The 26,322-nt window shown below is 52.5% G+C and overlaps 1 protein-coding gene across 3 annotated transcripts in view; it reads left to right on the forward strand.

Moving 5' to 3' along the window:
- Positions 1-26,322, forward strand: part of RASGRF1 (Ras protein specific guanine nucleotide releasing factor 1) — a 98,817-nt gene that overhangs the window by 41,493 nt on the left and 31,002 nt on the right. For 2 of the 3 annotated variants that reach the window (XM_067555431.1, XM_067555433.1), the window contains exons 7-20: positions 748-941; positions 2,050-2,159; positions 3,624-3,742; positions 5,117-5,277; positions 6,542-6,605; positions 9,370-9,506; positions 11,082-11,164; positions 12,819-13,067; positions 16,144-16,514; positions 19,651-19,776; positions 20,974-21,144; positions 22,311-22,417; positions 23,361-23,473; positions 25,347-25,407. In XM_067555431.1, the coding sequence (XP_067411532.1) occupies positions 748-941; positions 2,050-2,159; positions 3,624-3,742; positions 5,117-5,277; positions 6,542-6,605; positions 9,370-9,506; positions 11,082-11,164; positions 12,819-13,067; positions 16,144-16,514; positions 19,651-19,776; positions 20,974-21,144; positions 22,311-22,417; positions 23,361-23,473; positions 25,347-25,407 (2,066 nt within the window). The remainder of the gene's footprint in view (positions 1-747; positions 942-2,049; positions 2,160-3,623; positions 3,743-5,116; positions 5,278-6,541; positions 6,606-9,369; positions 9,507-11,081; positions 11,165-12,818; positions 13,068-16,143; positions 16,515-19,650; positions 19,777-20,973; positions 21,145-22,310; positions 22,418-23,360; positions 23,474-25,346; positions 25,408-26,322) is intronic. The other variant, XM_067555432.1, reaches the window with a different exon arrangement.

The following is a 26,322-nucleotide window of genomic DNA, read 5'->3' on the forward strand; positions in this document are numbered from 1 at the left end:
CTAATTGTTATGGAAAGCCATTGTTTTTTTCATTCATGAAAGCAAGGACTGTCCAGGAAAAAAACCCAAACCAATTCTAGTCTTCCATGCAGCTAAGGTCCCAGTTTTGTAATCTAGTGAACTGAATGGCTGACCTCATGTGAGCTTTTCTTTATTCACAGACGAGTTTACTGTGATGCTGAAGGTTATTGACATGTTCCCTGCCATGTTACACACACAACCCTCATCCCACAGTTAAATCGTTACAGAGATTTGCACTTTCTCTTAAAAACCAAAAATTATGCCCAGTTGCGTCAATCCAGCAGCTCCTTGCTGACGATTCCATCCACACATCCTCATTCATCAGACGCTCCATTACCCTGCGCAGCAGTCCTCTGATGGGGAGGACAGTGTTGATTTTGCTGGGTACTCCTTTGGGAAGCTCCCTTCCTGTGGTTTTTGTGGGCGCTCAGCCAGTGCAGGGTAACACGCCTCGCCCACGGAATGCCGCTGGAAGCATGCAGCAAGCCGGGTTTCTCCAAGTCCCATGCACGTCCCAGCACTCCCCATGTGCTGACTGATTCACCGTCACTAAACCAGTGAGCTCAAGGGAGGCCGGTCAAACTGTGACTAAGAATTCCTTGTCGTGCGAATGCCCATTTTTTCAAACCCAAAATACAGCCCTAGACCCAACGCGTGACGTTTCACTCCCTGAGTGTGGGGCCACCATGCAGTGCACCTCGCCTAATTCCTGCTGCTTGCTTGCAGCTGACTTGTTTGACATCCTGCTGCCCATGCTGAATATCTACCAGGAGTTCGTGAGAAACCATCAGTACAGCCTGCAGATCCTGGCTCACTGCAAGCAGAACCGGGACTTCGACAAGCTGCTGAAGCACTACGAGGCCAAGCCAGACTGCGAGGAGAGGACGCTGGAGACCTTCCTGACTTACCCCATGTTCCAGGTGACCTGTGGCTCCTGTGGCAGGGGCAAGCGGGCCATAAAACGCAGTGAGGAAATGCCCTCTTCCCCAGATCTGTTGAGCCCCCTGGGCTCCTCTTAGAAATAATCCCTCTGGGGACTGGAGAAGGAGGGGCCTGGTTAGAGATGAGTTGCTTTGGAATATCCTGTGCCATGAAGTGACCAGCCGCATGTAGACACAGCCACTCAGAGCCTGCCCCCTCCCTGCAGATTGCCCCTCTCGTCCTGCGTGGGGGCAGGGATGGTTTCCTAGCCTGCCGATCCCCCCTCCTATTCCCCTTTCCCCCAACGCCATAGACCGTTCTGGGGTGTCGCTAGACTGACCTCGGCCCGGCCTGACAAGGGCATGGCAGATCTGACCGTGTGGGAGCCCCTCTGTCTCTGCCGGGAGAGCCACGAAAGGTTGGCAACCCTCGCCCACCCGGGAACTAGTTTGATGGACTCTGAGTCACTCCCATCCCTGGGTCTCTCTCCATTCCCCCACTACCTGCAGCTGATCTGCCGGCAGCCCAAGCGGCAGAGCCAGCCCGCGTTCCCCTGGGCAGTGCGGGGACTCGGCACCGGGAGCTTTGCTGCCATGCTTGGCGGTGGAACACGCGGTCTCTGACGCTGTGCCAAACAGGGGAATGTGTCCGTGTCCCTCAGAGCCAGCGTTGGGCAGGTGCCTGCCACCCTCCGCCCGTCTGAGACCCAGAAGTGCGAGTCCCAGAAAGACGGGGTTAGGCCCCGTTGACCAGTACCACGCTGGTACCTAGAGTGACAGGATGTGAGCCTGACGTCTGGTCACGCCGTGCTTGCTCTTGGACACAGGCAGCTATTCTGCTCTGCTGGGGCAGGACCTGAGCGGGCGTGTGCGGGAGGGGTTTGTTTTCCGCCCCAGCTCCCCGTGCAGGGCTGGATGGGGGGCGCTTGTGGCTGGTGGATGCTGAGGACCTGGCCTTCCTTCATCGCCCCGTTCACTTGGTGCACACCCGCTGTCCTTACACCAGGCCTAATGGTGATTCACTCCCGTCTTCCCCAGCCCCGCGGGCGCCTCCCTGCGTTGTGTCCTCGTGCTGACCCCTCGCTCTCCTGTCTGCGTTCTCATTCAGATTCCCAGGTACATTCTGACGCTGCACGAGCTGCTGGCGCACACCCCCCACGAGCACGTGGAGAGGAACAGCCTGGACTACGCCAAATCCAAGCTGGAAGAGCTTTCCAGGTCAGCCCATCACGCGTTGGTTCCTTCTCCGTCCAAGGAAGGTGTCAAAAGATCTCTGCCACGGCGGCAGCTCTTGTCCGCACAGAGCACATGCAGTCAGAGGCAGCTTGTGCTGACAGAGAGGAAGGGGGGGAATATCGGAGAAACTAAGGGAAAGCTGAAACCGCACTGAAGCCATTTCTCTGCCAAAGAAGTGGCTGTAGCTCTGTCTGTCTGTTGCTCCATCTGTACTTTCTGGGCGTGTGCCATTTATCGCTTTCTGGCTATACACGAGCGAGTCTGCCGGGGGCAACGAGGTTGCGTCATGAGCAGTATCTGTGGCAGGTCGTGTGCAGGGGTGGCCTGTGGCAGGTTAGGTCTGTACCGTCCCTTTAGGTTCACGACACACACGCTGAGAAACGCTGACCGCTCCTTCCCCTGCGAGTGCTGAGAGGGTGTGAGCCACAAACCTCCCAAACAGAACCGAGCCCTGGTGTCAGGTCCTGTCGCGCTGATCTCCCTGACTTTCCAAAGAAATGAATTAGGCCCCACTTGTCTCCTCTCCCCACCTAAAACACGAGAGCGCCGTCTGGAGCAGGGCATCAGGCCGCTGCTGAACATGGGTGTCAGTGTCGATTTCCCCTGAGTCACTGCTGAGAATGGGGCGAGCGCTAGGGTAGAGAGACCCACGCCGTTCCAGTCGCACTCACGCCCTGTCCAGTGCTGACTCGGGGGAACCGGCGCTGAAATCCGATGTTGTCAGCGCTTTGCTTCCAGAGGCCGAGAAGTGAAGAATCTGCTGTAGTCTCTGTTAATTCATATCACCGCACACCCCGGGCAGGGGATACATTCCCTCAGCCCAGCCCTGAGTGTACCCACACAAAGAATTGCCAGCCTGGCAGTCAGTCCCTCGAGCCGCAGAAAAGCGAGGGGTGTTTTGTTGGAGAGGGAAATAGGGTGGCCACTGCCGCATCCCCAGCACACGAGACGTCCCGGTACTTCCATGAAGGGCACAGGTCCGCCTTGCCAGTGTGAGACACGCGTGTCGGTGGGGGCAGAGCAGCGCGCTCTTCAGAACGGCGTCATCTGTCTGTGATCCTGGACAAAACCACGTCCAGTTCTGTCTCAGCGCTGCACAGGGCATTAAAGCCCAGGGAAAAGGACCATCCGGCTTAAAAGCAGATGAAGGGCCTGCCTGGAGAGAGGTCATCCACGCTGAGTCCAGCCGGCGGGTGAATTCCCAGCCAGAATGGCAGTTCAAAAACCAGCCAGCGTTTTATGTAGCAGCTCCAGGGTGGTGTGCGTTGTCTCCTAGCCCCGGGCACATGGCAGTCCATGGAGTTCAGTTCTGTTCTCTCTGCCTTCCTTTCTCTCAGCTATACTTAAGGCAGCTACCCCCACGTGTGAAAAGTAGCACTGCCATCGTCACACACAGCTCTCGGGCAAGTTTCACTCAGCCGCCGACTGTCTCTTCTCTCCTTTTAGGATAATGCACGACGAAGTGAGTGAGACAGAAAATATTCGAAAGAATCTGGCGATAGAGAGGATGATTATAGAAGGGTGTGAAATCCTGCTGGACACGAGCCAGACGTTTGTCAGACAAGGTACGATATCCATAGCTGTACCGCGCCCTTCTCCTCCATCCAGGCCAGGCATCGCGCTGGGGAGCTGCCTGGGGGACAGAGCCCTCCCATTCTGCATTCTGGAGAGCTGCAAGGTTAGAAATAGGGACCGTTTGTTCCTGAGAGAGACCCGCTGACGTCTCCGTCCCCGCACTGCGCTGCACCACAGAGCCAGCACGTGCGTCGGTGCAAGAGAGGCTTTGCTAGTGCCAGATCTTGGGCTGGATCCTGGCTTCCTGGTAACCGCTCCCGGGCGAGTCCCCAGTGCTGGAGAGTCAGTCAAGCCCCCAGCTGGGGGGAGTGGTCGGGGCCTGGAGAAAGGGGCATGGCCAGAGCAGAGCAGCCAGCACAGCTTAGCGTCGCCGCCCCGGGAAGGGACACGTGGTGGGGGCTGGGCTGAGACTCGCTCGTGGCCCCGCTTTCCTGGGAACGGAGCTGCAGCCCGCGAAGGACGTGGCTTTTTACCACGGGCTCTCCCCAGAGCTCGTAGCGGGTCCCTTTCTTTGTGCCTTTCCCCCATTGTCCTCCCGCCCTCCTGATCACTGCCATTGACAGCTCTGCCCCCTGGCCACTCTGGGCTTGCGGCAGGGGTAGTGTGCGTGGCCTGCCCACCTTGCTGCCCTCTGAGGTCGGGGAGTGGAAGGGCCTTGTGAGCCCAGGGTCTCCTCCTTGCCACATCCCGGCCCGGAGGTCCCAGTGACAGGGGGCGGTCGAGCATGCTTGGCTGGCGGAGCTCGGTGCCTGTGGTGGCGTGAGAGTCTCTGCCGTGTGGGTCTGCACGAGTCTCCGTACGTGGCTGCCGGAGGCAGGAAAGCCTGTCTGTGTAAGTGGGTGGCTGGTGCGTGGGGGGCGTGAAATCCACCCCGTGCTGCTGGCCGGGCCTGGGTGTCCCCACCCAAGGCTACTTTTCCAGCTCACAGGTTGCAGCTTCTCCACGCCACTTGCACAGCGTGGTGGGGCACCAGGCCCCCCTCTGTGGTGTGTGGGGCTGGCATGCAGCCATGCCGGGCTCCCCAGCATGGCCCGTCCACCAGCAGCACCCCCAGGGGACCTGGGTGGAAGGAAAGTCAGCATGTGGGCCCTGGGGACCATGGTGAGTCTCACCCTTCGTGTGCTGGGGCTGCTGAAGGAAGCCTTCGCTTGGGGCCAGGGCGATCTCTGAAAGGCAGATCCGCTTTCCTGGTTCACTGCGGTGACAGCTGGGTCTCCGTGGCCGGAGTGACCGTAGGGAAGCAAGGAGGGATCCAGCCTCTTTATTCACCGGCTGCCTCGCCAGTCTGTGTCTGAAGCAGGCGGGCAGGCAAGATGTACAGAGATGCACGCAGGGCCAGTAATGGATTTTTGTCCTCTCGATAGGTTCCCTCATCCAAGTGCCGATGTCCGAGAAAGGGAAAATCACCAGAGGGAGGCTGGGCTCCCTGTCCTTGAAGAAAGAGGGCGAGAGACAATGCTTCCTGTTCTCCAAGCACTTAATTATCTGTACAAGAGGCTCAGGTGGAAAACTGCACTTAACGAAGGTGTGAATGGCAGGACGGGGCGTTCTCTCACGCCCGTGCAGATACGAGTCCAAATACTGCGGCCTTCCCACCCCTGAGGGTCCAGGAATTCGCGGCCACCTCAGACGGCGCTCCCTGTTGAAGGGCCGGTTTGGTGTGGGAGCCAAGTCTGATCTGCCGGCCTCAGCTGCTGTGTACTGTCAGTGCAGCAATGCAGATCCTGGGGGGAATTTCCAACTGGCCTCCAGCCCGTCCCTCTCGCCGTGCTCCTCCTTTTGAATGCATTACCGGCGGGGCATGCAAAATCCTGCTTTGATGTAGCAGAGGTGGAAGTTGAGTGAGCAGCTGTAGTGCAGAAGCAGGCAGGGAGAAGTGGAGACTGCAGCTGATGATTTCTCCCAGAGAGCTGTAACCCACCGGGCCTTAAAACAGATTTCGCTGCAGTAGGCAGGTCCGGGGCTTCTCTACTGCGGGACTTCCAAGTCAGCCTTGCTGTAGGAGCTCTGCAGACGGTGTTGTGAGAGCGAGTTCTCCCACGAGCCGCCTGCCAGGCTCCAGAGCCTCGTTCTGCAGGTGAACAGGAAAGGCTGTGTGGGACGTGTCTGCTCTGCCTCCGTTAAAAATAAAACGGATGGGAGGGCTGCAAAAGTCAGGCCTGCCACACTGAGCCTCGGCAACATCCTTTCCAATTCAGTAGGTCTGGAATGCAGGTGAATAGTCTGAAGTTTCTGAAGGTGTCAGTTTCCCCTCACATCTTGCAGCTTTGCAGGTGTGTAAATGCAGTCAGGCAGGGTAGTTCAGTTCATTGCGCGTGATTAGGACATCCTGCCACTTACGGGATGAACCCCGAGTCATGTTCTAAGATAAAAATGATAAGTTCTCAGCAAGAGACGATATTTGTGCTTTGCTGCAAGAATACTGACAATCTATTCAGCGGGAAACTTTAATTAGGCCTAAATTTGTACATAACACTTAGTCTTCTCCAATCCATTCCCGGGGCTCGCACTTTTGTCTGCGGATGTTTTGCAGTTAATTGAGTGAGAATCTCAGAAAAGGCCCCGATCCTGCAAACATTTGAGCACGTGCTTAACTTTATGCCCGGGAGTCATCCTATTAGGTTCCTGTTTGTAAGAACTGGGCTTAAATGACTGAAATTGGAAAAGCAAAGAAGATCTACACATCTCCCCCTCGCTGCTTCTCCTAGGGGATTCTGCAGAGAGCAGAGGTGGATGTTTGCTGTGCGAGTTTCACAGTTCTTTCCTTTGTGGCTGTTCCTCTCTTTCAGAATGGCGTGATCTCTCTCATTGACTGCACCTTGATGGAGGAGCAGGAGAGTACTGATGAAGAAAGTAGGTACCAAATTCCCCCAAATTATTGTCCGTTATTATTTGCTCAAATTTAAAAAAGAATTCCCTTTGGGTGGGTGCAAGCCCCGTGTGTGTTCCTCGTCACACCTGAGCAACGGAGCTCTACTCACACGCCTGCTGATGGAAAGTGAATTGAAGGGGAGATGTTGGGGAACATGGTGTGTTTTCTGTGGGCTCAGACGCTGCCACACCCAACAAAGGGGCAAAGTCTGCAAAACATGCATCAGAGCCAGGACACAGAAGCATTCGAAAAGACCCGTAACGACTACCCCTTTGCGATGAGGATTAAGTGCATGTGCAGTTAGTTGGTGTGTATGTGACGAGATAAAATGAAATATAAATTCTGGGCCCAGCCAATAACTCAGGCAAATCATTTTTCTCCCAAGACAAGACCCTGTGCCTCCCAGACAGGGGAAAAGTTTAAATGACTCAGTCCTGCTTTGGTGCTTCTTTCCCTAACCTGCCCCCTCCCTTGGGAGATTCCACACCCGTATGGCTGCTTTGGCCACACTCTTGATTACCAGAGTCATTCTTATCAGATCAGGAACCAGAAGTCATTCTCTGTGACCTGGGACCGTGTGAAACCAGCCAGCACTGCTGGAGTTTTTCATAGCTGTTAATGGCTCCTTGCAGGGAGCTGTTTGCAATCCATCCATGGAGTGTAAAACCAAAAGTGCAAACGAGTTGGTTGAGCAAATTCAAAGAAGGAAGAAATTCCAGGCCGCTGTGATCCGCTGGCTGGCAGACATGCCGGCAGCAGAAAACAAGGCGAAATGAATCAAATCATTTATTCGCAGTGAACAAAACAGAGGCGCATCTATGCAATATCATCTTCCTGAGGCGGCCCAGCTCCTCACGCAGCCGTGTTAACAGGCTAATAGGGCCAGGCTGCGGCAGGTTTGCGGCAAGCCTGGCTCTAATTACCGTCTTTGTCAGAAAAAACCCAGGCTGCTATTTTCTGTCCTCATTAAAATCTTTCTCCTAAAGAGCCGGCTGGCCGGTCTCTGCCCTCGTGTGAGCAGATACGCAGCTAGCTGCTGGCTTGGAGGAGTGACCCAGGGAGCCAGACATTGACATCCAGGTTCTCAAAAGGAGCCTCCTAGTTTGGGCTCTGACGCTTGAGCTGTGATTTCCACGCTTCAGCACCTAACGTTAGGCACGTGTATCTGTTGTCGGCACTTACACCCGTGGGCTGGGACGCTGAGCACCCCCCGTTCCCATTCATTCTGTTCCGGATGCCTGGCACCTCTGACGATCAGGCCATGGGCATCGGAAATTGGCCCCCCAAAAGTCGAAGCCCCCCATGGTTTTGAAGGTTTGGGTCTCAGTTAGCACCCACACTCTGGGGCAGCTTCCGTGGGTACAGATTGCGCCTGGGCCCTAGTCTGCGTGCTGACGCTGGCGTGCATTCTGTCTTGGTGCGGTGGCGCAGAGCTAGCCCGGCTCGTCACAGTGCAAGCTGGAATCTTGTCCTCACGGGCCGCCCCAGCAGGCAGACCTGAGCCTGCAGAGTGGTGAGTGCCTCCAGCAAGGCTCTCCGTGCCTGCTGCACCCACTGGCTCCTGGGGCTGAGCCTGCTCAGACACCTGCAGCAGCGAGTTGATTTTTCTCCTCCCCTTTCCCTCCGTCCCTTGCCCTGACGAGCTCCTCTCGGTGGCTCTCCGCCGGATGCAGCACCTCTGGCCTATAAAGAAGCTGGGTAACGCTGATGATTTTACTCCCTGTGTTTTACATCTTTAGCCAGCCAGCTGCCCTTTGGTGAGGCAGCGTGACGCAGGGTGGGACAGGCGTGACCCAGGCTTTGCTCCTTCATGAAGACGTTGATTATATTATTTCTTGTGTGTTGCTTTCCCATAATCTAAAATTAGGGGGTCACCTACTTTGTGTTGCCTCTGTAGGTCACACTTGTTATATACCCCAGGGGCTCCTTCCCTCCCTCCCTCCCTACCGCCATGAGATCCCATGGGTGTCACCCTCCCACCCCTTCGTCTCTCTCACCCCACACCCCTTGCTCATGCTCGGGGCTTCGTGTGCCCTCCCTTCCACCCACTATTATTTCAGGTCTTTCTCCCTGGGGACAAGTCACGCAGGGTGTCAACATGTTGAACTCGACTGGGAGGATAAACAGCTGAGAGGGGAGAGTTGTGAAACTGGAAGGTGTTCGTGGCTGCCATCAACCAGTTCTTTGCTCTATAGACAATTACAGACCTGGCTGAAGAGGACAGCTCTGCTAACCAGAAGCCGGAGGCACGCTGTGTCCCCCCGTTTCTCCTTTCAAGTTTTCTCATTTTGACCAAAATCAACAAGGTTTTGGCCATCAATGCCTACAGCATTCCCTGAAATTTTGGAATTGATCAGATGCAGCGTTCAGAAGTTATTGCATTACAGACCGACCCATGCCATCAATCAGGCATGAGGGCTCATTTTGGTCAGCCAAAAAAAGCCATTCAGACTGAAAATACGGGTTTGCATGGAAACATAAATCCACAGGATGTTGGGGCTCCCCCATTAATTGTTCTCCTTGCATCCGTGAGAAGGAATAGCAAGAAGGGGGCACAGTGCGTTGGTGATTCATGGCCAAGGAGGAAGCTTAGGCCCTGAACTTGGATCTTCTGCATGGTTGACTCTGCATTCTTGTGGCCAAATAAAATCACCAAATCCAAATGTTGTTTATAATCCTGTTGGAAAATGTCCTAGAAAAAAACCTCAAACTTTACTCTGCTTCTTTATCTTGTCTATTACAAAGCAAAAGCATCAGGGCAAGACATAGACCATCTTGATTTCAAAATTGTAGTGGAGCCAAAAGATTCTCCATCCTTTACTGTTATCCTGGTGGCATCATCCAGGCAGGAGAAGGCTGCATGGACCAGTGACATCAGTCAGGTAAGAAGAAATCAAACAAAAATACTGAGAAGGAGATCCATATTTGGGCACCTAACTACGTGGGCTGATTTCAACGGCAGATTGCTTGCTGCCTCTGAAATCAGTCCATTTATTTGGAAGCCCAAATATGGGTGTTAGGTGCCTGACTTTAGGCACCAGCAGGAGAACATTTGCATTAACCTTTCTATGCCTCCGTTTTCCTATCTATAAAAATAGAGACAATACTTAACTCACGCGGGTGTTCTGAGGCTGAATTCATTAAAGTAAGTGGAGCATTAGGAGAGAAAGTGCTATGTTAGTGTTCAGAGTTATTATTTCTTCTTTTATTTTGTTTAATTCAGGGCTTTCTGGCTGCTGCGTGTGTCGCTCACATGCACATATCAGAGGCCTGAGTAAACCTCTACTAAAATCGGGGCCCATTCTACTCGGGCAAGGGAAAAATAATATCGGCCCAGCCCTCCGTTCCCTTGCAGCTAGCGGATCATTTACATTTATGCAAAGTGGGTGTCAAAGGCTGCCAGTTCGGACTTTCCCACTCACTCTCTCCAGTGGCAGCAATTTACACTCACTTTGCAGAGTGTACGTGAGGCCGCAAGGTGCAAAGAAGTGGAGAGAGTCAGGCCCATGTGGCTCCATGAAATGTATGTACTACTGCTCCAGATGGGAGGAAGAGAACGAAGGATTTCAGTGACAGATCTTTTAACATCTTTTTGCTGTGCAGTGTCCTATATTCTTCAGTGAGGAAGCAATTTAGTATGTTTCGCTCTTAGCACAGCTGCCCAGGATAGACGTAGGCAGGAACCTTAGATCCTCAGGATCCAGGCCACATGGTAAGAGGAGCTGAATGCCACAGTATATAGCAGAGACAAGGTGGGGGAGGGGCAATATCTTTTATTGGGCCAACTTCTGTTGGTGAGAGAGATGAGCAGTGCAGCTCAAAAGCTTCTCTCTCTCACCAGCCAGAGTTGGTCCAATAAGAGATATTACCGCACCCACAACGCCGCGTATAGTCTATAACCAGCAGAGCAGGAGGGTCAGGGCAGCCCTGGGACTATGGCGCTAGGACTACGGAGTGGGAGAGTCTCTCTACTAGGGCTGTCTGGCAGAGTCCTCTGGGAGGAGACTTGGGCTGGAAGAGTTTAACTAGAAGAACTCGGGTGGAGAGAGCATTGCTGGAGATCCCTGAAACATTGGTGGTTTTGACCCACCTCTGATAGTTTCATTCTAAGTACGTCAAATCCTGCATTAGAAGAACAGCTGGTTTGTGTTGCTCCTGTAACATCTCCACTAGCAACCGGAATAAAGAGTGACAGTCATGAACTTGTCTCCCTTTGTTCACCCAGTATTTCTCATCATTCGTATTTGAGGAAAGCAGCATTTCCAGCATCGATTTCCTATCAAATGGCCCTTGGCAGATAAAACGAGTAGGGATGCATCCCATCTGGATTAGGTCAACCTCACGTTCTCTTATGCTGCAATCTCAGCAACTGATCAAATCCTGTATCTAGCCTTGAAACGAATTCTCTTTCAAGTGTAACTTCCATTCTCCATTCCCCGAACCCGCTTGTGTTTCAGTGCGTAGACAATATTCGATGCAATGGCCTCATGATGAATGCGTTTGAGGAGAACTCCAAAGTCACCGTTCCCCAGATGATCAAGTAAGTGCCTTTTGCTTTACGAGACACGTAACGTGGAGTGCCCTGTGCAAGTGTAGGTTGACTACAGAGGAACCTGGGTTTACCTCTGCCCCTGAACCAGCAGAACTGCCTCTGGACTCGATAAGTGCATAGCATTCAAATCACTGACATCACTCCGTTCGAAAGCCAGCGGGAGCTTTGCCTGCATAATCAGTACAAGACTGAGCCCTTTGTATCTCACCCTGCTCGCAGCACACCGTTAATCGATGCTCGCTGTAGACATATTGTCACACTTAGCGATGGGCAAGTCGGAAAAGACAGTATTGTACACCAAAGGCCGGGGATGTTTGTTTGGGGCCCTGGAGGTTTTTCTTGGTGTCAAGGAATCGTAGCGATTCTTCCGGCACATTAGCAGGGTTATGTCAGTGGTGCCCTGGGACAGACATTTGCTGGGCTGTGTGCAGGGAGGTGGGAGGAGCTGTGTGGGAAGGGGAGAACTTCAAGAGGACAAAGGAAGGGGGAAGAAAAAGATTAAAAAGCAAGGGCTTGCGAGGAAGTACAGAGGCAGCTCGCTCTGCTGGTGAAGCTCTCTAGACGAGGGTGGGGTGGATTTCTCCCCTTCGCCTCCTGGGCTGCTTAGAGGACTTTACACTGGCATCATTCCATCCTGGGCATTAGGACTGTGTGTTTTCTTTGTCCGGGATTTAGCAATAACTATTATTCTAGAAAATGCTCCAGATCCGATGGGGATGGGAAAGAGGAAGGTGGGGAAGGTACCCCAGTCCCATATCGTGCCAGACATCTTGCAGCAAAGAGGAGAAGCAGGACATCTTCCTGCAGACACCCATCATGTCCTTCCTTGTCTCCTGTCCCTTTCCCCCTATGAGCCAGCTGCAGCGCTTAGCAATGCCAGGGAGGTTCCTCCCTCCGGCCCGATTTCATTCCAGTCACCCCTGACCACAGAGCAGTACTGGGCCTCGTGGCTGACTCTTTGCGCCCAGTGATAGATGCGGCTGAGCCCAGTTCATCCCTGCAGTAACTCCACAGAGGTTCTTGCAGTCTCAGAGAGAGCAGCGCTAGGGCTGTGCTTTCTCCCCCATATCCAGCCAGCCTGAGTGGGGAGTCCACTGTGCCTTTTCCAGGGTGGGGCAGCCTGTACACCTGCACCACCTTGCCTGAGACTCCCCAGGAAAAAAACCTTGCTGAATCGGACCCCCGCTGCTGCATGCATGGCCGTCCCGCACCCTCTTTGGGGCACCTGCTTGTGCTGAAGTCACAATAACAGTGCAGCCTCCAACGAACACCTCCCTGGCTAATGTCATTGCCCCACGCCGGCAGAGGGGAGAGGCTGTGGGCTGCTCTTCCAGCTCCTCTCGCTCCGCAGACACTACAGACCTTCCAAGTTTACCTTTTTTACAGCACATTGTGCGGCTCTGGCATGTCCCGGAATGTTTCCGTCCACACTGGGGGTGACTGTCACTTCCCCTGGGAAAGCTCCCACGCCAGAACGTTCATTCAGAAAGTCTCCAGGAGAACAGAAGTATTCAGTTATCACTGAAAAACTCTAGAAACTTCCTCTGGGCCTCCCGTAGGGATATCGAGATGAGGTGTGTCTGCCGAAACAGCACCCTGGTTTCACTCCAGGCTGGAACAGGGCTATGTTGTATCCCCACAGGTCGGATGCCAGCTTGTATTGTGATGATGTCGACATTCGGTTCAGTAAAACGATGAATTCCTGCAAGGTCCTGCAGATCCGCTATGCAAGCGTGGAGCGGCTCCTGGAAAGGCTGACGGACCTGCGGTTCCTCAGCATTGATTTTCTCAACACGTTTCTGCATTCGTACCGGGTGTTCACCACGGCCGTGGTCGTGCTGGACAAACTCATCACCATATACAAGAAACCGATCAGTGCAATTCCTGCAAGGTAAGGCAGCTTAGTCACACCTTTGCATGAAGTGTAGTCCTCCCAGGGAGAAGTGGAGTGGGTCTAAGGGCTGGAGCAGAGGCTCTGAAGTCAGGACTCCTGGGTTTTATCCCTGGCTCCCTCAGTGACGTGCTGGGTTATGTTGGACAAGACACTTAAATTCACTTGTATCTCTGTTACCCTACCTGTGAGATGAGTACAATAATATATACCTTGCGCAGACCCCACCAGACAACCACCCCCTCTTAGAAACGTTGTTGGCTGGAATGTTGTTCTTTACAGTTAATACTGCTCCTGTTATTACCACTCACATTGTAATGGCACAGCTTTCCCCAGGTTACCCACCAGGTTACAAGAGTCAGATACTTGTAGCTTGGCTAAGCAATGACTTGGGAACACACGTCTACAAACCTCAAGGAGCAAGGAGTCTTTTAGAGCAGTATGACGTGCTGTAACTAGGACTAAGAGGCCAGAATTGGGGGTGGGGGAAGATTGGGCTGAATATCAGGAAGAGGTGGTGAGATGTGCTCAGCTGTGGAATTCTCTCTCAGGACAATGCTGGAATCCCCGACGGCTGGGAAATGTGTCCCAGGGAGACGGACCAGGCAAGCTAGCAGGTCCTCACACCTCTCCTTGCTCAGATTGATTTTTGTTCAGCTCCTGTGTTCTGGGCAGTAAGGAGCAATGCCAGGCCAGCGCATGAGCTGTCAATGTGTGCAGGGGGCCGGGGAGAGAAGTGAGGAATTCTCTCTCTCAAATTCCTTGGTTTTTCTTTGTCTCTCTGCCCTGGAAAGAGCCAGGCCTGGAGCAGCAGGGATGCTGGCAATGAGATACATCCTTCCTGCACTCACCTGCCTGCACTATGCCTGGCCCTAGCCACTCTTCTTAGAGCCGCCGTCTCCCAGGCTCCAGTTTTGCTGCTGTTTGATCAGCAGAGGAGTTAAGAGGTTTTCAGCGTATAAATTCCAGTGCCCTTGGACCAGTTACCCGAGAGCACCCACCTCCTGTGTGAGAGGTGGCAATCTGCGGCCAGAGCCTGGACAAACCTCGCTGAACTAAGTGTCAGTGTCTCCGGAGTCCGTTGTATTCAAAATGCAAATGTGCAGGTGTTGCTGTGGGGATGGAGGGAGGAGCCGTGGCCACCGTGAGCCATGGGAAGTGTTAGGCGCTGCAGAGGACTCTGAAACAAGGCGCTCAACAAACACAGCTAAGTGGGATTCCTAGGAATATGTGGGAGGAGGGGAAGGCACCTTCTCATCCCCGGGCCCACCTTCTGAAGCTGAGCCCGAGAAAAAAGCCTTTGTCTGCTGCTCAGCTGTTACCAGAGACTAGAGCAGAGTCCCAAAGGGGATCAAAAGTGACTCAGATTGATGGGCTGCTTGTTCTGGGCTAACGCCAGAGCCGGATTTAGAGGCAGGCGACCCAGGCAGCCTTTGGGGGGCGCTGTTTTTGTTGTTAGCAACAAAAGGGAAAATAAAACATTTGATGTAAATTGTTCGTTATTCTTAAAATTAAAAAGTTTTGAGAAGCTTAAAGGCAACACATTTTTTATTTGCTTATCTATGGCATGAATAAATACAGCTTTACAGATCCTAGCATGCAAATAAGCATGCCTGTCTTATATGTCAGGGATAAATCACACATGAGAATCGTGTGTCCAGGTCATGAAATGGGCTACAAATGCTCTAAAAAAGAAGGTATTCCAAGTTTAACAAATGGGGCAGGGAGGGCATGGAAGACACTCCTTGCTGGGGGCACCATTTGGTCTAGGGCCGGCCCAGGCTAATGCCATTACAAACTTGTGACCACAGAGAACCCTCTGGGTAGGGTTTGAAGGACGGGTCGTGGGCCAGAGCCCTCACTGGAGCTGGGGTGGTCTCCGGTGAGCCTAGGACGAGTGTCGGTTCTTTGGTTGTTTCGAATGTTTTCTCTGTGAAGTTTCACCATAAAAGTAACTGGTTTCGCTTAGGAAGAACGGGGCGGTAACTTCCCCGTAGGTAGCTACATCACCTATAGCCTCTGGGCCGGGAAGTGGAGGCACTGGCCTGGTTAGGCAGCGTGGCTTGCTGAGAACAACACAGGGAAGGCGGGGAACTGTTCAGTCTGGTAATACCCGGGCCCGGAGGGGGAGATGTGTGTGTGACTGCCCCAGAGAGTGACGGATGCGGAGCCAGGAGCCTGAGCGTGGGTGCCCCCTTGGTGGACCAGGGAGGGGAAATACCGGGGCTGTTGCCCTGAAGAGTGGCATCTCGTGTGGGGGAGGTGCCGTGAGGGCTGGCACTTCTGCCCCCTTAGCAAGCGCATCTCCAGCATCCTTCGGGGTGGGGCTGGCAGAGACCTTTGTGTCTGTAGCTGCTCTCTGAGTCAGTGCTTGCAGGAGGGCCATGGTGGGGGAGTGGCGTGGGGATGGGGTTGTGGCGTGGCTTTTTCGTTCTGTATCCGTTCCTGAGTCAGGCCTCTGCTATTGTCACGAGATGACCAGCCCCTGGTGTCAGAGCAGCCGCCAGGCACTGGCGGCAGACGAGACGCAGTGGCCTTGGTCTGTACATTTCGGTTCGATATCCGGAAAAGCTGCGAGCTGTCGGGGCGGCTGAGCTCTGCCAGGCTGCCCAGGGAGGGGGGAATCCTGTCGCTGGCGGGTTAAGGACCGGGTGGACAAAACCCCTCGTGGCGATGGGCTGGCGGGGTGAGACGGGAGGACCTGCGGTCTAGGTTTACGTGGCCTGCCTCAGGGCAGGGGCTTGTCCTTGATGACCCTGCGAGGTGCCCCACAGCCCCACATTGCTGTGTTTCTACAACTTGTTCTCTGCTTCTCCGAGCCCCCTTTTGGGCTGTGGCTGGAGCCTGGTAGCCTCTGGCTGTGCCGCTGCCCTTCCCCATGGGTGTGCGGGTGGGGTGCACTGAGATCCATGCGGATTCCCCAAGGGTGGTCACCAGCTTTCCCCTTCCCTGGGCTGGCGCGGCTCTACAGGGCGACGGATCGCACGGGAGGCATTCCCCGGGGCCAGGGAGCACGGTGCAGCACAACCAGCGCGGGGGATGCACCCTAAGAGAATCTGCTTCTGTTTTAACCCAGGTCACTGGAGCTCTTGTTTGCAAGCAGCCAGAACACCAAGCTCCTCTATGGCGAGCCGCCCAAGTCGCCCAGAGCCAATCGGAAATTCTCCTCCCCTCCCCCGCTGTCCATCACCAAGTCGTCCTCGCCGAGCCGGAGACGGAAGCTGTCCTTAAACATCCCCATCATCACGGGAGGGAAGGCTCTGGACCTGGCTGCGTTAAGCTGCTCCTCCAACGGCTATGCAAGCATGTACTCTTCCATGTCACCCTTCAGCAAGACCACTCTGGATATAAACAAACTGTACGTGTCCAGTAACTATCCCAGCAAGATACCCGATGAAGGTGACGCTGCCTCCGAAAAACAAGAGGAGACTCCTCCGAACAAGCAGAGTAAGTCGCTGGGGGCTCACAGACAGGGAGAGGTTCTCAGGCAAGCCGCAGGGAGGCAGTAGAAGTGGGCCCAGCTATGCCTTGCAAGAAGCGAGTTTGCGACCCTTGTAGGAGGTAGCAGGAATGTGTCATTCACAGGCAGAAGGCCAGGAAACGCATCCCGGGTTGCAGGGACCGTGCAGCGATCAAACCAAAACAGCGCGGGGCCAGGAGAGGGGTTTGGGAGCAAACACGTTAGCACTCGGGCTGTGGAGAAGTGAGGGCAGGCCCGCAGCCGGGCTAGCGCTCAGAGCGACAGCTGGGCAGCGGGAGTCCTGCAGCATGGAGAGGCCAGGACGCAGAGACCCTCCCTGACTTACAACATGGCAGACGAGGTGCTGTCGGAGGAGAGCCTGAGCCGGGTGGGAACACAACTGTCCTACCGAACACGGAAGGTGCACTCTGCTGTCCCCCGGCTGACACCAGGGGTGGGAAGTAGAGACCAGCCCTGGCTAGCAGCACAGTCAGTGGGGGAGGGACACTGTGAGCCTGGCAAACTGCCTGGCCCCTCAAAATGCTCGGTGCTGGGGAGCTTCGGCGTAAGTGTCCACCCTGGCATTAGTCAGGTCTCCTGTCACTCACAGCTCCAAGGGCCTGACCAGAGCCCCTCGGAGTCAAGGCCTGGAAAGACCACATTCACTTAGCAAGGCTGGCACCAGCCTCTCACCATCCGATCGATAGTGCAGCAGTTACTTGCACCTGCGGCTTGTGGGTGCAAGAGCACAGGGCAGCTTTAAAAAAATCTCTCCCTTTGTGCCTTAAGCAGCACTGGTCGGGAGCCAGTCCTGCAGACACCACTCACAAGCCAGGTGTCCGTCCTTCACCACAGCCAGGGCCCACCCCCTTTTGCACCAGTCCAGTTGTTACACTTATGAATGAAATAAACAGCTGGGTTTTATTCAGTGGGACAAGGCAATACACCACGTTTATTGTGAATACAGAGGTTTCAAAAAGCAGTTGCCTGCGCGCACACACACACACACACACACTCACACACATGTTCTGCAGGCGGAATGTAATTACCAGCCTGTGAGTTGCTCTAGCCAGCCCGCTGGCCTGGTGGGCTGAGCATGAGGAAAGAGCCAGGCTCTGTCGGTCACGAATCCGATGCTCCTAGAAGTTTGCAGAATGAACCCAAAGTCTCCATGTTTTCACCCCATTTGTACCGAGATTGATCCCCTGCAGATTGATGGCTCTTGCTGTGCCATGCTGCGTTAGCATCCTGGTGTGATTGTCAATCACCCGTCTGTTGTTGCAAGCATGGCCGTCTCCGTGTTTTACACTTTGTCTTGTTCCTGTCCTGAGGGTGGACTCCTCTTGACTGGGGGTTATTTTGATCTGCGTTCTCTGGCCATCTGGATTGTAAAAGTTGTTACAACAAAGTCTTGCTTGACTCCCTTCTGTTATCAGGGAGTCTTAGAGTTGCCGCTTTTTTACTTCATTATTACACACCATTTACTTTTCAGTCATGCTAACTAACTTCTACTTCAAAGAAAAACAAACTTAGAACAAAAATTACAGCTTTCCATTAGAGCTGCATTCCCCTTAAAGAATCTCTGTATGTTTTTACAAAAGAGGGGAGTACAAGTTATTCTGATACTAGAAATGCTAGGGTGGAATTAGCCATCAATATGGATCATTGCACTGACATAAAATAACAAAGCACATTCACCGTAACTGTTCTCAGAGGTGAGCAAGACATTTGCTTGCGTAACAAAAGGTCTGAAAACATTTCTAAGCAACCAACGGAACGGTGAGACGTTACAAAGAAAACGCGCACAGAACTGCAAGATAGTCAGAGTTCCCAACTCCTGTAAACACGATTGCAGCAATTGAGTCTGGGATGTTAGGGTGTCACAATTGCTCCTGCCTCCTGAACACTGCTAAAATAGTTGCTCTCGGCCTACACAGTTGCATGGTGCAAGTGAGGGTAGAGTTTGGCTTAAAGGTGGCGGTGGGCGCTTGGCTGGGCTAAGGAGAGCAGGATCAGCAAGTAGCAGTACGTTGAACTAACAAGGCCCAGATCAGAGTGCTGCTGGGAGCAGCATGCACAAGCCGCAGCTTCATGCACGTTCCCATGACACCATCGCAGCTTGCCTGGTTGGGAACATCTGTGTTCACGAGGCCCAGGGGTGGAAAATTCCTGTGTTCACTTTGATAACGTCCAGGGAGATCTTCGCAATGCTGAGTCCAATCCCCAGTTGGTGTAAACCAGCTAACTCCATAGAATCGTAGAAGATTAGCGTTGGAAGGGACCTCGGGAGGTCATCTAGTCCCACCCGCTGCTCAAAGCTTCTGGGAGAATTGACTTCTGTGGCACTACACCCATTTACACGAGTGAAGAATCTGGCCCCAAAAGTTTGGAAAATGTTGTTTGAAAGGGAGTAGCTAAGAAAGAGCCCCACAGATCTATAACTAGTTACTCCCCATTAACACATGCGCCTCCTAGAATCTGCCCCATTTTCCCTGCGGTTGTGAACACCGCGCTGTGCGGCCTTCCATCTCCGGCTGGCATTTCCTGCTCTCATCTTCAGACATCTATTGAAAGTGTCATGCCAAATCACCATGTACGTTTCCCGTGTGTTACTCCAATAGCCAACTATTTCATCGCACTGACCTTACCCCAAGGTTTCAGCTGTTGCATTGCTCAGTAGTTCTGTCACCAGATTCGCCACCAATAAACAGAGCCTTCATCTTCTGAGCCTGACCTAGGCATTTCAGGGTACAGCTTCCCGACCGTGGAATGCTGTCAGCTTCAGTTATTTACCTGTGGTGTTGCAAGTGAAAGCTGAATAACTTTCTGAGCTGCCTAAAGGGTTGTGGGTTCCCAAGGTCAGACACTGACCAATTGAATGTGTAAACATTTTAATATTTCCGACAAACGAAAAACCAAAAATAATTCTCGGGCAGCAGAACTTTGGTGCTTTTGATTCTAGTGGGTCCACTGCTAAATAAAGCAGGATATTGATTCCCTTCCGGAGTTGAGAGACGTGAAGGAGCTAAAACATGGCTGGGTCGCACCTGTTTCCCAACCGGGTTTTGCTACAGTATACATTTTACAAGTGGGGAAGTTGAATCAGCTTCTTGTTTTTTCCAGGTTCAGAGGTATCAGTTAGGGAGGAGTCTGACACTGATCCAAACCAGAGCGATGAAGCAGAAGCTGAGACCTCTCCAACAAAATCTCCAACTACTCCTAAATCCGTCAAATGCAAAAACTCATCAGGTAAGGTGTGTGCAGAAACAAATCTAGCACCTGGGCTATTTGCACAGCTCCAGTCACTCTTTGGACCTGATTCTCCTCTCAGTTCTACTGGAGTAAATCAGGAGAAGTTCCACTGAAGTCAGTGGAAATACTCTGGTGTAAAACCGGTGTAAATGAGAAGGGGAAACAGGACCTTTTCTTTTGATTTCTCAAGCAATAGGGAAGTGCAGGGTTTTGTCTAGAGTTGCACCTATGTCCTGCAGACGTTCCGCTCTGGTCCGGTGGATGGATACCTTCCTGCAGGGCTGCAACATCGCTCCGTCTGCACTGAATGTGACTGTGATGTTGAGCTCTGGGGTGACTCTAGGAGCCGCGCTCTTTGCGTGGCTTGTCAGAAATAGTTCTCTCCCTTCTCCGAGGGTGTAGCAACCTGAGCAGCAGCTGTAGTGCGCTTTAGAAACCGTGTTAGCCAGAGCCCTTTGTGAAGCCATTCAACCCAGGCTTTGAACTGTAAGGCCTAAGAATCCATGCTGCATCCTCTTTTTATCTCGGCCTCACACTCCCATGCTGTACAGGGTGTCCCATGGGTGAAACCAGCCTTGCATCCCATACAGCGATGTCGAGATTTCCAAGAACAACAGACTGTGCAAACGAGACCGAATTGTTCCCTGGCTTCGTGGGACGCGCCTGTTGAACATGAAAGGCTTTGTGTGTTTTCAGCCGTGCCGTAGGCTTGACTAGGGAATGGTGTCATTCAGTGAGAGGTTTAATAAAGCCTGGAGAGAGGATCGAACCCTCTCCTAAACCCTCCCTGGATAGATATTTTAATAACTGCTATAGACACCGGTGGGTTGATCCCCGTTGAAGTTCTACTGTATCAAATCTGGAGTGTTGTGACCTCCACAGCAGTCCATCCGTTTATTCTAAATCTCAGCTGGACAAATGTGCTTTTGGGAACCAATCTGTGCTTGCCAGGTGGGGACAGACTCAGGTGACCTCATCGATTTTTTGCATCTCTAATTTCAATGGCCAAACTCTCCCTGTGGGCGTATGAGAAGGGGACAGTTGTGCAGCAAGTTCTAGGCTCTTGCTCATGCATTTCCAGGGGCAGCATTTGGTCCTATGAGAAAATGGTTACATTAACTGGTAACTGTGAGACCAAACTTCACCTTCCGTGCCTGGAAAACATTGATCTTGTTCTCCCTCGTCCTTTTCCAGATTTCTCATTGTTTTCTTATAACAATGGAGTCGTTATGACATCTTGCCGGGAGCTTGACAATAACCGCAGTGCTCTGTCAGCTGCTTCCGCTTTTGCTATAGCGACTGCTGGAGCCAACGAAGGCACCCCCACCAAGGAGAAATACAGAAGGATGTCATTAGCCAGTGCAGGTCAGGTTGCACTTGGGAAAACAATGTTCTGTAGCTTGTGGCAGGATGCAGTTATCCCACTTGAAGAGAGAAAATGTGAGCTACACGGCACTGGAGTACGGGACACAGAGTTCACTGATCACCACTGGGCCTGGTTACTGTTCCCCCAAATAAATACAGCCTCACCCCATGCTACTCAGTAGGCTGCTTCCCTTAACGACGGAGGCCATACACACAGGCCGTGCAGCAGCAGCTTCAATGAACGCTGGCCAAAGAGACCAGCGGCCAGGTGTAGTCGGCCAACTCTCAGCTTGGGCTCGAGCCATGTTCGCTCTGAGTCTCTCCCCCCTGCATCCCCAGCAGGAGCCCCCCCTCCTGGGCAATGCCACTGTTCCTGGCGGGAGTTCAGCTCACTCCTCGAGTCCTTTTCAGAGCCCATTTTGCAGTCCCCTGTCGTTAGGCCCTGGCCCAGGACTCACCGCAGCCGTCGCTTACGTACAGCTTGTAGTGTCCATCCGCCTGAACGGCGGGGTTGAAGGAAAAGTTTAGCAACTGCTTCAGGCTGAGCTTCCCTTGTTACTGGGGCACTAGCTGTTCCTGGCAGCATCCCTGTTCCTGAGGAAACTCCCGCCCCCTCTTCTGTGGCCAGTCCCACCCTCTGAAGCTCCACTTCTCCAGGTGGCGCATGTTCTGCAGGTGCACCTAATTGGCACGGCCTGGGTACAAGGATGTTCATTAGCCTTGCCACCGCGGGGATGGGGGCATGTCCCACCACACCAGGGGATCCCAACAGCTCAAACATCCAGGCTGATCACATGTGCTGTAGCTGGGCTGAGCGGGAAGGATGGACCTGAGGGAAGCAGGTCCCAGACAATTAGCCCTGTGTAGATGATAATCAGTATATTGTATTGCACCCATCTATTTGCATGTGAACATGCCAGGTATCCATTTGCACCTGCAGTTTTATTTGCACACACAAATCCAAGTGCTTGCATGCACACAGCTCTCTTGTGTACCAAGCAGAGCTGCTGCCTGCGAAAGTTTTGGTCCTGAGAGTTTATATTTAAATTGAAGAGATTGTTAACTGGCAATATGGGCTTTTTCACACTATTCTGTTAAACTGCTAATATTTTGAAGTAATTCCTATAACAGTTGTATATGTGCTAAGTTATTTGCAATAATTTTAGGCTTCCCCCCTGACCAAAGGAACGGGGACAAAGAGTTTGTGATAAGGAGAGCTGCAACCAACAGAGTTCTCAACGTTCTGCGACACTGGGTCTCCAAACACTCGCAGGTACTTGTTAGCCTGGGGAGAATGTTTCACAAGAAAGTGCTGGTTGCTTTCCCAGAGCTGTGTGAAGCAGAGGCTGCACTGAGGCAATAGCATGACATGTTATGGAACGATAATGGGATGACAAGAAGTCCTTTTCATTACAGTGGCCCTTCCGGTCCTTCATAGGCCTTGTATGGGCTCCGCTTGGGGCTGAATTCAGCTGTATCTTATTGGCTGAGCAAGCTGGTCATCAGATGGAAGAACTGCTTTTTCCCATGTTTGTGTAATTGGGACAAGTAGAGAAAAGCTCAGAGCTGCTGAAGAGGGGAGGCTGAGGCATCTGCAGATTCAGAATAGAACAGTCACTGCTGTTATGGCAATGTAACATATTCAGCATATAAACCACCAGAATCCTCATCATTTTTCCATCCTGAGTACAGAAATATAAGGCCTGGGTCAAAACAGTGGGTTTGGTTTTTGTGTGTGAGGGGAAGGGGCTGTGGAAAGAGGCTAATAAAATGTTAGAGTTGGGCTGACAGCCGCTCAGCTCTCTTGGTTGCATCCCTCCCCCTTTCTCATCTGCCTCTCAACGCTGGGACTTGTACCATTGGCGGTAGAGTGCGGCGCACCAACAGCAGTGCAGCTCATTAACATTCATGCCCCAAACTCTCTGCTCTGTCCAGATGCAGTTTCTGATGCTAATGCAAAAGCACGAAGTGAGTACAGTCCCCTTCCGTTTGGATTCCTCTCTGCCGCACATGCAGATTGTCATTGACAAGCGGACAAGCTGTTTTTCTTCCTTCGGAGGAACAGACAGCATGTTCTTTCTCTCTTGCAGGCGGGGATACCATAGCGATTAATCATGTCAAGGTTTTTAAAGGGAAATAAGACCATGATTCTGCTTGTAATGTGCTATGATATGAATAAAAGACGTGAAACCTTTGACTGTACATGCTTTTGGCAGGACTTTGAAACCAACGATGAACTAAAATGTAAAGTGATCAGCTTTCTGGAAGAAGTTATCCATGATCCTGAGCTCCTGACCCAGGAGAGAAAAGCAGCTGCCAATATTATAAGGTAAAGGTTTGATAATGGGGATGCATGTTTTCCTGGAGAGCTGGGCTATCTGCGTTCACCCAGGCTGGAGGGGCAGCAGTGTGTCCTCTGAGCAGTTGTACCAGTAATTCAATTACAGGAAGCAAACTTGGAAGACAGGCCAGATGTTCTTTCCCGTGACCCTGCTGTAAAAGCAGCACATTGCTCCCTGCCCAGACTGATTTGTACACTTAGGTTTTCACAAGCTGCAGTGGAAGAGTGCAGCCCCGCCAGTGCTCCAGGCGCCAGTCACAGTCCATGAACAATGTACTAAATAAACAGGCCCTTCAGTCTCCTCCCCCCGCCTCCCCAAATCAGATAACCCCGCAGCAGTATAAATATCCTAGAAATGAATCACCCAGCCCCGTGATCTGCAGAGTCCCACACCACCGCTGCCAGCCCCACCCACACCCAGCTCCCCACAGGCGAGGGAGAGAAGGTGGGACTTACAATCCACTCTGAAGGCTAGTACAGCCCAGAGGAGGGAAGTGAGTTCCTAAGATCAGTGGCAGGAGTAAGTGTCGCGTCTGGGCCATGGGTGGTCAGCCCTCACGGCCAGAGCCGGAGTTGGAGAATCAAGCGAAGGGTTGAAGCCAGAATCGGAGACTGGGGACAAGGCAGGGACATGGGAACCAGGACCTGGGCCGCTCTTGGCATAAATATTGCAGCCGGATCAGTCGGGGCCAGGCGCGCCTCCAACCAGGACACCCGTGGGCGGTGCCTCTGGTGCGGGCAGGGTTCCATGGCCACGCAGCCCACTCGGACGTGATGAGCTGCCGGATGGTGGGGACCTGCACACCTGGGTTCAAGACCCAGGGATCCTCAGAGTCAGACCTCTTGCCCAGTCCTGCAAACAGGCCCCACAGCACGAGGTGTTATCCCTGCAGGGATTTCAGGCAGCAGGAACTGGCCATGCAGGAATGCCTGACGCTGGGTTGAGCCACGCCATGGCCACCGCTGGCCCCCTTAGTTATGCCGAGGGTCATACTTACTCCCCCGTTCCGGCAGACATGCCCTTTTCGCGCACACACATGCTGCCTCTTTTGTAACTTGCAGTGAAGAGACGTGTGCATACGGGGAGTTGAGATTTGCCGCTGCCTCTGTGCCCAGGGCGATGGCACATGCTTCACCTTATCTGCACCAGGGACAGTCTCCTGTCCCCCCGCCCCTGGAAACAACAGCCCTGCGTGCTGTGCTTCCCTGCGCACGAGGACTTGCAGGACTAAAGCCTTAACTAGCAAGAGCTTGGGGCTGGGAGCTAGTCATGCAATTCCTGTCCTCCGGGTGTATCAGTTTTTGGCATGAACGTGAGCAGGCGTGTCCATATGGTGTGCTAGCTAACAAGGGCAGCACGTGGCTCTTCCTCTGCTAAGTGATTGTGCGGACTAACACTATGATAGCACTGTCCGTGTGCAGGAACACGTTCGTTGCACTGATCCTGCATGCACTCGGCATGTGGAATTCTCATCAAAGCCAATGAGGGTCCCTTGTGTGGAGTAGCCACATAGACCAGTGGGAAAGAGAAACTGAGTCCACCACTTCACACAGGAGAGTCCTGATTCACACCTTTGCAATGTGAGGGGCTAAGTATGCAGACTCCTGCTGATTCCCCTGGGAATCGGACTCCCAGGGATCCGACGTCATCATTTGACACATTTTGACTTTTTCTTTTTAAATAAGTAAAATGAGAAATCGGATTTCACAGAAGTGCAGCTTCTTGCACACTCCTGGAAGTTTACTCTATCAAAATACCAGCTGAATGAAACGATAAATACAAAGCTATGCTCTCAAGCCAAGAAATGTATATAACCTGTTGTTCTTTCAGTTAAAGTAAAACTGCCTTTTCATTGCACAGGACTTTGACTCAGGAAGATCCAGGAGACAATCAGATAACACTGGAGGAGATCATACAGATGGTAAATGCTTTTCTACCCTCAACTTTTAATTACCATCAAGCTGATAGAGTGAATTGCTAATACTCTGCTGTGAGACACCCAGTCAGTTTTCAGATAGCTTAAATGTTCGTTAGCATGATCGGCTTGTCACCACTTTCAGCATTTCTTTATTTGGACTGCCCAGTTCGTCATGTAAGCCTGTCCCTTTGTAATTATCCTCAAGGTTATTTTCTTGGGCTCTTTTATAGCGTACTGCTCTCTGTTACCTGGGAATCATCTGGTGTTAAGGTTGGGCAAATAATGCACAAAATGTCCAGAGAATATACGCGTGAATATTTTTGTGTGGCTGTACTTGGCCCATTGTGTTAGCTTTCCGTGTACATTACAGTCACATTTCACTAGCACACATTCATGGAAAGCAGATTTCAACGTCCCCTGTGCAAGTATTTTCAGACAGTGCGTTTTAAATTCCCACACACAAGTACCTCTAGTGGAAGGCCTCGTGCGCCCTTCCAGTCAGGGACATAAATTGTCTAACCAATCCAAACTAAGAAGTACAGCCTGACTGTCAACACATTGTAATCAGATCTGAGAGTAAAACAAATGTAAAACCTATCCCTAGCACAGCTTAAAATAATGGACACACACGAAAAGGTAAATCTGCCGATGGGCAAAAAGTCCAAGTTAATCCAGCAAATTTTTCATTGTGAGTTATTGACATAACTCTACCGTCTCTCCTCTAGAGACACAGAAAGGCAAGGCATGCTTTCAGCGTGATGCGCGGCGAGTTGGTCACACAGCTCTTCCTGTCTTCCCAATTTGTGTACAGCTTTCACTGGGAACGGGGTTGAAATAATAAACCCCATTACATCAGGGCTTCAGTCCACCAAAGGGTGGATTTTCCCCTATGCTGGCCAAGTCCCAGGCACACATAAT

Source organism: Emydura macquarii, unplaced genomic scaffold (assembly GCF_026122565.2).
Source record: "Emydura macquarii macquarii isolate MOO-44397 ecotype Brisbane River unplaced genomic scaffold, CSIRO-AGI_Emac_v2 contig_1644, whole genome shotgun sequence".
Taxonomy (NCBI): Eukaryota; Metazoa; Chordata; order Testudines; family Chelidae; genus Emydura; species Emydura macquarii.